The sequence below is a fragment of the Poeciliopsis prolifica genome, unplaced genomic scaffold (genome assembly GCF_027474105.1).
Source record: "Poeciliopsis prolifica strain line A6 unplaced genomic scaffold, Auburn_PproV2 SCAFFOLD006, whole genome shotgun sequence".
Lineage (NCBI taxonomy): Eukaryota > Metazoa > Chordata > Actinopteri > Cyprinodontiformes > Poeciliidae > Poeciliopsis > Poeciliopsis prolifica.
The window spans coordinates 16,869,397-16,882,929 of NW_026562381.1; the positions used below are offsets into that span (position 1 = coordinate 16,869,397).

The window sequence follows — 13,533 nt, forward strand, 5'->3', positions numbered from 1 at the left end:
CATCTGAGTGAAGACCTCCTACCTTAATCTTTCCCCATCTTTGCCATTCTCCAGACAGCTGCTCCCTGCTCCACTGCTATGCTCACCTTATCATCAGCTCCAACCAGGGCAGAGGAAACAAACCATTACTGGACCATCAATGATCAAACCTGCCAACCCCAGGTCTGTGCGTTGACTTGCCTCCTCCTGGAATTTCTGCCATTCTTCATCATTGAACCTTTCTCATTATTATTATAATGTCCAAACCTCCAACTGATCACTTACTGCTTCTCCCATAGGCCTTTTCCTCCAAGAAAACTCTAATCCTTGAACTGGTTTGGTTCAGGTACCTTCAAACCTAAAAGTCTTTATCAGCTTCCACCTCTTTGGGGAACCGAGGATGAGTCAACAGTGGGCGTTGCACAATACGGTAGGAGAATGTAGTAACAAGATGGCGGAGCTATGCTTGTTGTTTTCACATATCTTCCTCTTGATAGCAATCCACAGACGTTTCAACTCACGGTTACTGCACATAATAGAGAGATTGATGTCATAAAACAGAAAAGGTAACAACTTCAAACGGTGTGGCCTCCAAACCACATTGTTTGGCAGGGCTTACGCATGTCCTGCTGGAACAAGCTGTGATGATGACAGAAAGGTCCTAAGAACCCATCTGTCATCATCACTGCATATTCACTTTTTTGATAAATCATTTTGCATTAACCTCCTTTGCTGTCTATAATTTCTCCCTGCACCAGAGTCCAGCCCAAAAGATTGATGCCTTTTGCCAACTGAACAGCATTTTATCTTTTCCTGTAACATTTTGCATTTCTGAAGCATACAGAGGGCTGGAACTTTGATCTTTCTATGTTGCAGAGTTCTGGGGTCTCTTCTGTGATTTTCTGAAAGTCTGTCAGATTTATCTCAACTCTTCTAGAAATTCAAAAAGTTGATGATGCAATTCTTCTGACAAGAAGAAAAGCAGGCTCACAACATTAGTTAACTGTGGGAATAAAGTGCCTTTATTTTTACTAATCCTTTGATTCAAACGGATTCAGTTTGTTGTGAAGGTAGAAGTTCACAACAACTTCTACCTAAGGAACTCTGATCAACTTAAAGCAGTAAAGGTAAGATTGTCCTGAACCATCGGCGGGAAAAGTGAGATCTTTGCTTATCAACCTGACATCAGTTTCAATGATAGTGTCATCGAACTATTTTATCCTTGAATTTCTCCCTCAAATTAGAAATATAAAGGCATCATTTGAACCCTCCAGTTACAGTCTGAGGATTAAAGTTTGAAATTGAAGATATTTCTGAGTGCCTTATGAATGGGTTATAGTTGTCCATTTGCCCTGAAGGTTTCATGTGTCCTGTAAGTGATTCCAAACTCATAGCATACATGCTCAAATAATGCTTAGCTAATTATGATCTTGTTTTTAAAAAGAAAAACACACTAAAATATAAGCACATTCCTTCACTTCCAATCTGTTATGTACAGGCATACTGATTTTAAGATTTCTCATTTGCAGAGTGCAGGTTCTCAGAATAATTAAATTTGGCAGACCAGTGCATCTGACCTTTCAAACATTAAATAAGCAGATTGTTTTAATGGAAGCTGGGTCTTCCCCATCAGCTTATGTCTCATAAGTACAACACTAACTAAAATGTTGTACAGTAGGGGCACCGAGCCAAAATCTGAGTCTGGAGGTTACTTTGTGGGGACAAGTTTTTACTTTATAGAAAAACTGAGGATAGAAAATAAGAATGACGGTCCTAAAATCTAACAGGTGTAAAAAGAGACTTTATGTTTACAGGAACATTTAGCTGAGAATGATTTGGTACCATTTTTTTAAATTGCTCACTTCAGTTTGAATTATTTTTAACTGAATTGTGAATATTAGGACAACAATATACAAGGATAAGGCTAAAGAATAAATATGCAGAACCATTTAGTTTCTCATTGGGCTGTTTGGATGACATTAAATAGTGGATGAGATTTAACTTTCTGAAACCAAGTGACGGAAAAATAAAACGGCTAATATTCTTTTGTCTACAGTACTGATCTTTGATGTTTTGACACCTTCAGAAAAACATTTGGTGTAATCTTTTATGATCTTTAGAAAAAACAATGACCATTTTTCTTTTTTTTTCAAGTTTAGGTCTTTCGTGAAGGTCGAGAGCTCTTTTGTTCCCAGAGTTTGAGTGATATAAGCCTTCATCTTCAGACTTGATTATTGCAGCAGTACAGATTATTTTGTAGGAGCCATTCCTCACTCTCTCATCTGCAGCTGGTTAAAAATGTTGCCTAATCACTTCTGACAGCCACATGTAAATGTGATCGTATCGCTCCTGTTTTACTTTCCCTGCACTGGCTTCCTGTCTATTTCAGAAATGATTCAAAGATCTAGTTTTGCAGGCATGAAATGGACTGGCATGTCAAGTCAGGAACCCTCTGTCACATATTTAAATCTCACTTAAAGGCTTGTTTCGATTCTGTAGCTTTCAAACTTGAGTGAGTTTTTTGTCTAAATGTATGCTTGCATTTCTTTTATTAGTGCTGTTTTACAGTTTTATTAGTTCCTGTTCATGCTTGTTGTTTTATCTATTAGTAGAGCATATTGGCCAGCTCTAGTTTTCAAAAGCAAGCAGATTAATTTGAATTGGTCTTTGTTTGAGCCTCTACATGTAAACACTAAAAAAAACCCAACTAGTTATTAATCTGATTGACTTAAAGCCTTTAATAAAAATGAAACAAAATCATTCAAAAAGTCAAAAATAATTTGCTTAATCTGAATTTGTACTGTTTCACAAAGAATGACATCAAATATGCTTAAATGACAGCTGCCCAATCCTTAAACAAGAGAAGCAGATTAGAAAATAAGATTATTTTATTACAATAAATTAGAATATTTAGTGTAAAAAAACTTTTGACATTTCATTACCAACAATAGAAAAACCAAGAACTGGAAGAAATTCACTGCGAGGGCCAGTGCTTGTCTGTAGCCCCGTGGGGCACCACCAGGGGGCTCTGGTTTCAAAGCCAAGTGCAGCTTGGGGCAATTGTTTTCAAAGATTCATTCATTCATAAGCAAGAGAGTTCATCAGAAATTCACTGATATAATAAAGTGGCTACATGACCAACTATTATTATTACATGCCCCTCTTTGTTGACTTTTATGATATAAAGATGGGATTACAACTTTTATCTGAAAAAAATCTAGAGATGTTAGTAATCTCAAAAGTCTTGCCCCCCTGAGCATAACAATTTTGGAATAAACACTAACTGCTTTATCAATTATTGTACTATTCTTGAAACTAAACTTTCATTTTCTATCATGTTTGATCTAGTCTTTAATAAGAAATTATTGGAAGAGGGCAAATGTTTGTTTGGCCAATTAGTATCCAAAGTAATCAAGCAAAAATATGAGAGTTATCACCTCTCATATTTGTATGAGGTGATAACTGATTTCTCTATTACACATGTTGACTGGTGACCCCTCCCACCAGTCGACATGTCTCTGCCGATAAGCTGTGACCCAAATGGTTTACCTTGTCCCTAATTTCCTCTGTTTATTTCATTCATTGGTATCAAAGCCTGTGGATTTTGTAAGACCACCCTGGAAGTGATGATCAAATGTTGAAAAAGAGACAAAATACTCAACTTTAGGAGACAGAACCTCGCCCGCACACACAAAATGTGTTTGTGTGCGTGTGTGTGCGTGCGTGTGCGTGTGTGTGTAAAAGAGAGGGATTCCACGAAGTGAAGTGCTGACATCTGCTGCAGGCCCTTGCAGAGCTGGAATGTGATACTCTCCTTTACACAAAAGCGCCTTGGCCCTGGCAGAAAACACATGAAAACCTCCACTTGCCCCCTTCCACAGGGGCAATACAATTATGAAATGACTGCATCAATGAGCCATGCTTTTTTCTTCAAGCAGTTCACTTAGATTAAAAGCACAAAAACTCTCCCTTAAACCTTGGTGCCACAGAGAAGACTGCTCTTTGCTCTCTTTGAGGTGGTAGTGCTGTGTAGTTCTGAACTATGTGAGACTGGGGGTAAATTGCTGTAGCATTGCATCATGCGTCTAACTCAATAGGTTCAATATGTCTCCAGAACTCCTTTGATTGTTGTGTCTGTGCTGCAGCAGATTTAACCTACAGCATGGGGATACTGGTGGGTTTAGCCAACAGTGAGGTGGGAGGAACCACATGAAACACAGTTGATGAGGCACTGCACCATGCTGGAGAGAAAAGGAAATTGGGAACAGGAGGGAGTATTGTTCCAAGCAGCGATTCTGCTTTGATACAACAAATTGGGAAGCCCTTTAATATTTCCTTCCTCAGAAACATGAATGATAAAAGAATTTAGTGTCCAATTTGATGGGTTTTTTCACTTCAATTCACTGAACTGAGAAGTTAAAGCAGCTTGTTAAAATTATTTTTAAAAATGTGCTTTTGAAGATAATTCAGTTTCCTCTTTGAGGAAGAATAAAGCATATCCTATAAGTAACATTGCAATATCTTCATATCATTGCAATCAAATATTAAAGATTACAGATATCACAAATCCTAATGAAGAGGATCAAGTTGAAACTTAGCAGTTGTTAGTTGTTCCTAATACAAAATAATATTAAAAAAGCATTTTTCTCTCACATATAAACCAAAACTAACTATTCATTTTCTTAGTTTTATACTTTTTTATTAAGTAGTTGTTGTTCATTTATGTAGTTCTATTGTCATTAACTAATTGGACCACGTGACATTTCTTTCTGCAAAGCTATTTCAACAGCTTGATCCCGACTTCCTTTTGCGAGCCAAGCTGACGTGTTTTTTTTCTCTTTTTGAACCCTGAAGCTTGAAAACAGTGGAGGTAAGCCATTGGAGGACAGAATGGGACGGACAAGGACATCAGAGACCCAGACAGCAACGTAATGGTTAACATCCAGGGGAGTTCCCTTGGCTGGAAAGTTGTGCTTTATGCGCAGCACCTGTTGTGCCGTCAGTTGCCAGCCTCCAAAAACCCAACCCCGTCCGCGCAGCGATATTTTATCTCAGCCTACAAGTTATGACTCCTGACTGCGCCAGACAACAGATCTCGTCTCGGAGTTCCGGATAGTTTTCTCTGCTCGGACTGTATCGGGTTGCTGGACTCCCTGGCAGTCTCTCTGTGTGTGAGAGCTTTGGCTCTAATGCGTAAAGATCTGACGGGATTTATATGACGAAGTGTGGAACGCACCATGAGCGCGCAATTGAGCCGAAATGCATCTGTGTATTTTTGATCGCCCTGTGCCATAGATGATACGCGTGCATAAAGGCGATTTTCAAACCATGTTGCTGGGATTTTAATTGCTTAAACTTTCCTCAGAGCCAACAGGTGCGCACCCGCACTGCGCAGCAGAAACGAGTTTGAACGTCTTGAGAAGATTCTCATTCATCAGTAATATGTTTTCTCGCGTTTTGAGGAAGAACTTATGATTAAGATTATGTGGATTTTACTCATTGCTTGTACTCTCCAGATGTGTCCAAAACTACACTTGTGTCCCGCATGTTTGTGGTGATCCAGACCAGAGTCCAGCTTTGTGATCGCAAACTACCACTCATCCAAATGATCCTTTTATTAATATTCCTTCTTCCATCGCTTCTCCAACAATATGGCACCGACGCCGAATCCAGTGATGTCAGCAAATTACAACTTTCAAGTATAAAGGAGCCAAACGGTAAGCGTGTCTTTCTTAAAGTTATTGAAGTGCACATTGCCTTGCAACTTTCTCACACGGACATCGCAAAAGATTCCTTCTTTAAGTCACTCCCAAATGCATGTGAAATTGTGTGAAAGGTTGCATTTCAGTTAGTTCTAACAACATTACTCAGGTTGAGAAGTTGAAAATGACCTCTTACCTTTAAAGTTTACCCTTGTATGTATACATAAGAGGGGAAACCCTCCTGAAATTCTGCATCCCTGGGGAAAAGTTTTCCCTGTGAGGATAAAAAAGGCTCCATTCATCCAACAGAAATTGCTCCAGGCCATGTAATTTACTTACCTACTGAACTGACTGGGATCGAGAGCATTAATTCAAAAATGATGTTTTCTTATGTTTTATGTTCTTCTCATGTTAAGGGCAAATATGTTTCTAGCTGGAAGCGTATATTTTTGTCATCATGGGATTTCTGACAACCAAGTTCTTTGTTGCTTGGGGAGTTGGGAGTGTGCAGCATTGGCTGCAGACAGTAGAATCTTTCAGGCCTTGATCAAAAGTTCTTAAGCTCTCATCATGCCATTGTATGACTGACATTTATGACCTTTGATTAAAGGTATCCTCTTAAAACGAATTACACTGACTGTGGTGAGCATGTCTAAAAGCTGAAAGCAGCATGAAGCAATCAATCATGCCAACAATTAATAATCAGAAATGTGTAAAATTGTCGTGTTTTAGTAAGATCATTAACAGACCCCATCACCAGGGCAGGAAGGTGTTCAGTGGGGTGAGAAATGTGGGAATGAGGCATTACACTCTCCTTATCCATCTAGCTCAGAATTCACTAAATGACACAATAAATTAATCATTGTCAGTAAGTTAAGTTTTTTCTTCTTTTGACTGCAGAGTGCTTTTAATCTGAGCAAGTCGTGTGCTCCACAGTTTCAAAACCTTTGAACCAAATATTTTCCTGCTGCTACATACTAACGGCTTAAAAATAATCTTACTTTCACAAAAAATCAAATGAGTGAAATCAACAATGTAGTATTAGAGGATTTTATGTGTAGGATGATGAAGATGTATTTGTTGTACGTTCCAGTAGATATGTCAAAATGCATTTAACAGCCAGGAGGAGGACATGCAACAGTGACTTCACTACAGTAACAGTCAGGGCTGAGAAATCAGAGCCCCTCAATGGGACTTCCAGGTTTAATCAGGACAACTGAGGAGGGAAGCACAACAAAGATGAGAGAGGAGAGGATGGTCAGGGAGCATGTGATCTTTCACCAGTGTCTGAATGCTCACTGTGCTGCCCCACTTGATTTCTGACGCTTTGACACACATTGTGATATCGATCGGATTGTGGGGAGAGAGCCAAACCTGTCAGGCATGTTTAGTAGTATTTGCTTTGAGAGTTGCAGTCCCCAGTCGTATTAAACTTGGCAAGTGGCTGCTGATGACTCCATAAGATATCAGCTGGGAACTTCTCCAGCTGAGAGCGAGTGCTGCGTAGATAACCATCAGTCACCGTAAATGACTTTGACAAAACTCAAGAAAGAAAAAGGTTCTAACACTGCAGTCTAAATATTGCACATTGTCCTCATGAATTAACATTTTTCTTCCTCCTGCGCTGGGAATTTAATATTGCACTTGACATTTCTCTGTATTACCTGCATGCCTAACGCTCACAAGATAAAAAAATAGAGATATATCATTTAGAAGAGCAGCTTCTGCACGGTTTGCAAACTGAAAAGGATTAAATGTCATCTGGCCAGATCAACACATCATTTTAGTTTCTGTATTTCATGCTTTTGTGAATAAAAGATTCTGTCCCTTTAAAAAAAATGCCAAAATGTCTAAACCCATATTTAAAAAGGATTTTGAAAAGTAAGCAAAGCAAATTGTAATAAAAAAAAAAAAACTTTGAAAAACTGAAGTTTTTAATTGTCCTGGATATTAAAACTTTTACAGCTTAGAGTGAGAAGAAGAACATGCCTCAAGTTAGATAATTAATTATAGAAAAGTAGTTGAAAAACAGCTGCTAACCTAGTCATAACATAGAAAAACAGACTTTTTTTTTATTCATTAAGAAGTTGAACATAAACATATTTTAATCTATTTCAAATATCTATCTTTCCAAATTGGCAGATGTTATATATGAACAATTTTGAAAGTAATATAAAACAGTCTAACATATAGTTGGATAGTAAATTAAATGTGAAATAATAAAAATATTGCTGTAAATACATATTAAAATAATAAAATGAGTTGTTTTATGTAATTAAGGCACAAGGACAAATGGAACAGGTTTGTATTTTGAACCTGGAGCATCAGGGTTAAAAGTGACCTGTATGTTTTTTCAGTCATTAGAGAATTGACACTTGTCTTGAATCAGAGCAAAAGACTTGAGACTTGATTGGGACTTAGAAAAAACGATTTGGGAACATCTCTGTCCTGGACACACCATCTCCTCTGTTTCAGGACTGAAAAGAGTCCTGAAACAGCCATTACCTCTGTGAAATATGGTAATGGCAGTATGATGCTGTGGGATAGTTCTTCCTCAGCAGGGACATGGAAAGTGGTGGTTTTTAGACGAGTCTGAAAAACGTAAGTGTGATGTTTACTCATTGGCTTTCAGACACCCAGCCATCAGTTTTATCAAAGCACAGCAAATATGCCTACATTTATCACCAGAGAGAGTTTAGTAATAGTAACATGTTGTTCTATGACTTTATTTAAAAGGTAACAATTCAAGGATTCCCTTAAGAACTGGAAAGTATTGATCTGTTAAACCATAATTTATGTGGGTACATTTCAAAACATGAAAGATTCTGTCCCTTTAAAAGACAGAATCATTATTTATACGTTATTTATTTTCGATAGCCAGTTAAAGAAAATCTACTTTAAGTGTTTCTATAAAATGTGTTTTATATTAGATAAGGAAAATGATAGGCATTTATATTTTGATCATTAAAATGTTTTGCTGAGATAAATTAATGCTTTCAATCTTTGCAAACAGAGATTTTATAAAGCTACACGTCACCCTGACTTCTGTTTATTACCTCCTGGCCTATATGAGCTTGTGCTATTAAGCTATGATGGCTTTTCTTAATGCTATAGAGTTCACTGTGCTCTCTAACATTACCGTAAGCTATGATTTGCTGGCCGAGACTCCAGTTGTCAAGACTGCACATCCAGCAGAGAATGCATCTCAGCTTCCCAATCAGACAGGTCATCTCAGAGGGCGCCTCCTCAGATCACCTCTCTGAGTTAAGTGGTTTCTCTTGTGTTTACTGTGGAAGGTTTGTTTTCATCCCTGCCTCACTCTGCCATCAGCACAGGCCCAGATCTCATCAGAAGAATCTAGCAGGAGATATTTGTAGGAGATAAGGATTACCTGTGATATTCCGATATGGTACACCCTGAACCATCAGAGGAATGTATGCACCGCACTGGACCAACCAGTGATCACAGGGACTGCTGTTCCTCTAAAGATTATGAGATTAGGGGGGAGGACTAAGGTTAAGGGGGTCACAGGCCTATGGGGAACATGTGCACTGTCCCACGTATGCATACTTTCAGGGCAGAGGTGCTTTACATACTAGGATATAAAAAAGTAAGATATTTTCAGTGGGTTTTTTTTTTAACACAAACAATCAGTCATTCATGTGACATGAACTTAAACGGTAGGGTATTATGTAAAATCTAAGTTTTTAATCCTCCATGGCAAACATACCTGAAGTGTTGCTTTGATCTTTTTATACATGTTTGAAGAATCCTCCAATGATAAATAATTATAATCCATCTCCTCGGAGCTGAGCTTCCTCCTTACAGAGTACCTCACACTCACAATTTCCCTCTCTGTCAACACCCCCACTCAGTTCCTCCAGACTAGCGGTAGCGGCAATTGGCAAACACCTGGTGGAATGTTGCAGCTTAGCATATGAACTACTTCTTATTCCAAAATTGATAAGAACATTTATAAATGGCTTAATGGCAAAATGTCGTTACGATGACACGCTTTGAAGACGGAGTGTAGAAAAGAACAGGAGCTTCTTAAAGAGACAGACTCGATTTCAAGGCATTAAATAGGAAAGTAAAAATCTTTTAAGCTATGTTATGCTTAAAAATATGGCATTTTAATATATACTGAAAAGGGAATACCCACAATAATGCTTTGCAAGGTTGTACACCTCAAAGTAAAATACATATGGAAGAAATCAAAGTATTTGATCTTTTTGCGATATTGCATTAGACTGCCATGTGCTTCTGAGGTAACCATTTATGTGACGCCAAAGAAAACAGGATTTGTAAGACCAGCTTTCCTCCATCCTCTGCTCTGCAGTGCAGCTTTGATGCTCAGCTGCATAGTTTTGGCACTAAAGGCAGAAGGGTTTGCTGACTGGACTGCAGCTTTCCACCCCTAACAAGCTGATTCTCTGCATTCACACCAATGAATTTCTGTCCCATTCATCATCAGTAAACCTCATCATGGGTAACATGGTTATCCATGTCTGGTGAACTCTGTTCATTTTCACATGACCACTGCAGACCAGAAACATCCAAGGTGCAGTTTTGGAAATCCTCTAACTCAGCCATGATTTTCTGGATCGAAAGAAACTAAACTCTCTTATAAATGCACATACTTATTCCTCCCTTCAACATAAGTTGTCCATTTGATACATACAAAGTAATGCTGTTGTTTCTTTCTTAGACAACATGTTGCAAAATGTGTCCTGTCCAGAGCAGACATAGTGATTTATATAGTCAAAGCTCTTCTGGCAGGTATTAGAAGTGAAACCAGCTTTCCTCAATTCAAATTTTCTCAATGCCATTTTAAGGGTTTCCTGCATTGTGCCTAACTTTTAAATTACAATGTGACTCTTAAACTAGTGAAATAAAACTGGCTTCACTGCGTGTCTCCATTCATTATGTTACACAGGTCAGATGCTTCTTCAGCATAATGGAAAAGCTTAGAATAGTCTCCACTTTGATGCTTTAGTGAATGAAGCACTATGCAGTTCATCATTGGGTTGGGTAGCTTTATATCAGTGGGAAAACTTCCTTTTAATTAAAGCCATCCAGGAACCTGAATGGTTTCAATGTTCAATGAAATCACTGAAAGGCAGCAACAGTCCAACTTCTCCCCACACTGGCTGTGATGAGGTCTGTTTCTTTCCATGCTAACAGTTTTACTGTAATATATCATGATTGTTTTCTTTTTATATTTGTAAAAAAGAGTTTTGAACATCAGCATTTGTTCATAGAACATTTTTTGTTACATCTAGGAGGACCATCTAATGGTGGTTTATCTGACCACCATTAGAATGGTGGTCGGATAAAAACCACATACCCAAAGACAAGTCAAACACAAAAACATTTTCCAGAAAAAGTAACATATATTCCAGCTTATGAAGATTATTCTTTCTACTTTTACTTTAATGGATATCCCACACATAATAATTATCTTATAAAAGTCAATCTGAGTGCAAATGAAAATCCTTTTAGTAAATCTCTCTATTACTGCCAGCAATTTTCAGAGACGACCGAATGCGGACAGCTCTGTTGATGTGTGTATTTTTTTCATGAAACCTCCTTGGAAGACCATGTATAAAAGTATCTAAGTTTTCCCTGTCAGCACTATTTGAACATGCAATGATGTATTTGGCAAGCAAAGCATGCCAATGCGTGCCTGCTGTTTGTCATTTCAGGGAGTCCACACTCCAGCTGTCCCAAAGTCAGGAGTTTTCAAAAAATGTTTAACTTGTACTGTCAGAAAAAGGTCCACACAAACTTTGCCTGTGCCATAGTAAATTAATGTTTGTCAAGCTGTGTGTGGTTAGGCCAGGCTTTAGCCAGAAATGGTTGTCTGAAGATAAACATCAAATGGAAATACTCTGGTCTCCAATAAGAAAACAGTTTAAAGTTCTTAATTTATGTATGTTGCTAAAAGTTGGCAGAATTACAGGCAAACAAAACTACCCTGTTATGAATCGTGGTTGGATGACCCATAATCAGAACCAGGAAGGTGAATTGGCTGATGGAAACAATACTCTCTAATTTTAGTAAGACACAGAACATAAACTTTGTTTATACTCTGGCTCGTACTAAAATTATATAGAGCTCTTGTTTTCAACTAACTCAGGTCTTAGTTCTGCTGTTTCTGAGCGGTGCTGCTTGCTAAAATCCTAGGCTAATTCCAGCATTTCTGCTCTCAAAATTTGATACGCCATGTTAAAATTAGGCTAGCATCACATTTCAGTGTGGTGATGGTTAATTATGTATGCACAAAAGTTTTATGAAAAGTGCTTTGATGTGCAACAACAGACGGGGAGCTTCTGCTGCCTGTTTCTTTCTGTCCTAAACAGAAAGCCCACATTTCACAATTTCTAAATCAATGTTCAAAATAGTTTAATGAAGTTTTTCCATCTGTGCAGGAAAATTTGCTGTAATTGTAAAATAAAATAAAAAAATTATACATGAATACATAATGAAACACAATGTGACTTGTCTGGTGTGAAAATGACACAATCACAGAATGTAAACCAGAGATCCACCAACCGTTTCAAAATACTCTAAAAACAGAGACGGATTGGATTAGGACATCCCAAGCTTTGACCATTTATTTTCTTTAATAGCAGTATGCTGGGGTTTTCTGTGCTTCACTTTCTGAAATATTTCAAATAACTTCCAATTCATAGCTTATTTTTTTTTTAATGTCACTTGTTAAATGGTTTTACTAAAAGCAGCACCAGTGTCAGGAAAAATGAGTTCTTAAATAGTTATGCCCATGTCGTCCACTTTGACCACACTGCAAAAACACGCATTTTTTTCAGTCTAGTTTCTGGTGCAAATGAAAAAAGAGCAAACTATTGAAGCTTGTTTTAAGAAAGTAACTCTTTTAATTTTGGTATATAAAACTGACAGATTATTTCAGTCATTAGAGTACTTGTTACATCTGATTATGGTGATCTTTCCTGATTACCGTAATCAAACTATTAACAATAAGTAAATATGCATTCCATCGTGAGGGAAACATGTTCACAAATACATGAGGGACAGTACTGGTGTAATGAGATGTAAACCCAGAAGTCTGCATAAAACTGTTCATTTTAGCAGCTTTCATCTTGTTGGAGGCATATCACCAGTGTGGATTTTGAAATTGTTGCTGGGAAGAAACCTCCAGCTTTCCATGTTGAAATTCCGACCTCAGGTGGAGTTTCAGTTGTTTTTCCATCTTGGATCCGGGAAATTCCAACTTCCGAGTGCAGAGCACAGCCTGAGCCTCATAAATTTTGTTTGGAAAATAAATCGGCCTCAGGGTTGCAAGGAACAGTGATTCTCTATTTATTGTGATCTTCACCTAGTTGCAATTTTCCAAATGATGACAGGACAAGCTCAGACAGAACAGGAAAATGTGCTGTCCTCCAATGTTTAATCATATGTACAGTAGAATATAAACAAAAATAATACAATCTGAAGTATGAGCTCAGAGTGAAGACAGGGATATTTAATGATCCTTAATTGATGACAAGAATAATTATCTTTCTTGCTGCAACAGATCTTGCTTCCTCTAAAACAGGATCTTAACAAATCTTGCTTCCACTGTTTAAACAGTAAAAGCATCCTATGGCTTTAAGAAACGCATCCAGTGCACCTTTATGCAACGCTTAGTAGCTTCATTAGCACTTGTGAACTTTTGGCTGCCAGAATTTGAGATGGTCAACTTAAAATGGAAAAAAGTTTCTAGTAGAGAGATTTAATGGTTTTGTGCTGTAACTCAGTGACCTTGTGTTGGAGTAACATGGAGTAGAAGCCAAAAACAAATTTCTGAAAAATGCTTTTATGGTGAAATTTG

General features: G+C 37.8%; 1 protein-coding gene across 2 annotated transcripts in view; it reads left to right on the forward strand.

Annotated features, from left to right (window-relative positions):
• The first annotated feature begins 4,921 nt into the window (after window positions 1-4,921).
• LOC129360781 (platelet-derived growth factor C-like) overlaps window positions 4,922-13,533 on the forward strand; it is a 40,495-nt gene continuing 31,883 nt past the window's right edge. The window contains exons 1-2 of one of the 2 annotated variants that reach the window (XM_055031185.1): window positions 4,922-5,353; window positions 5,496-5,696. In XM_055031185.1, the coding sequence (XP_054887160.1) occupies window positions 5,525-5,696 (172 nt within the window). In that variant the 5' untranslated portion in view covers window positions 4,922-5,353; window positions 5,496-5,524. Of the gene's footprint in view, window positions 5,697-13,533 lie in introns of both variants that reach the window. The other variant, XM_055031184.1, reaches the window with a different exon arrangement.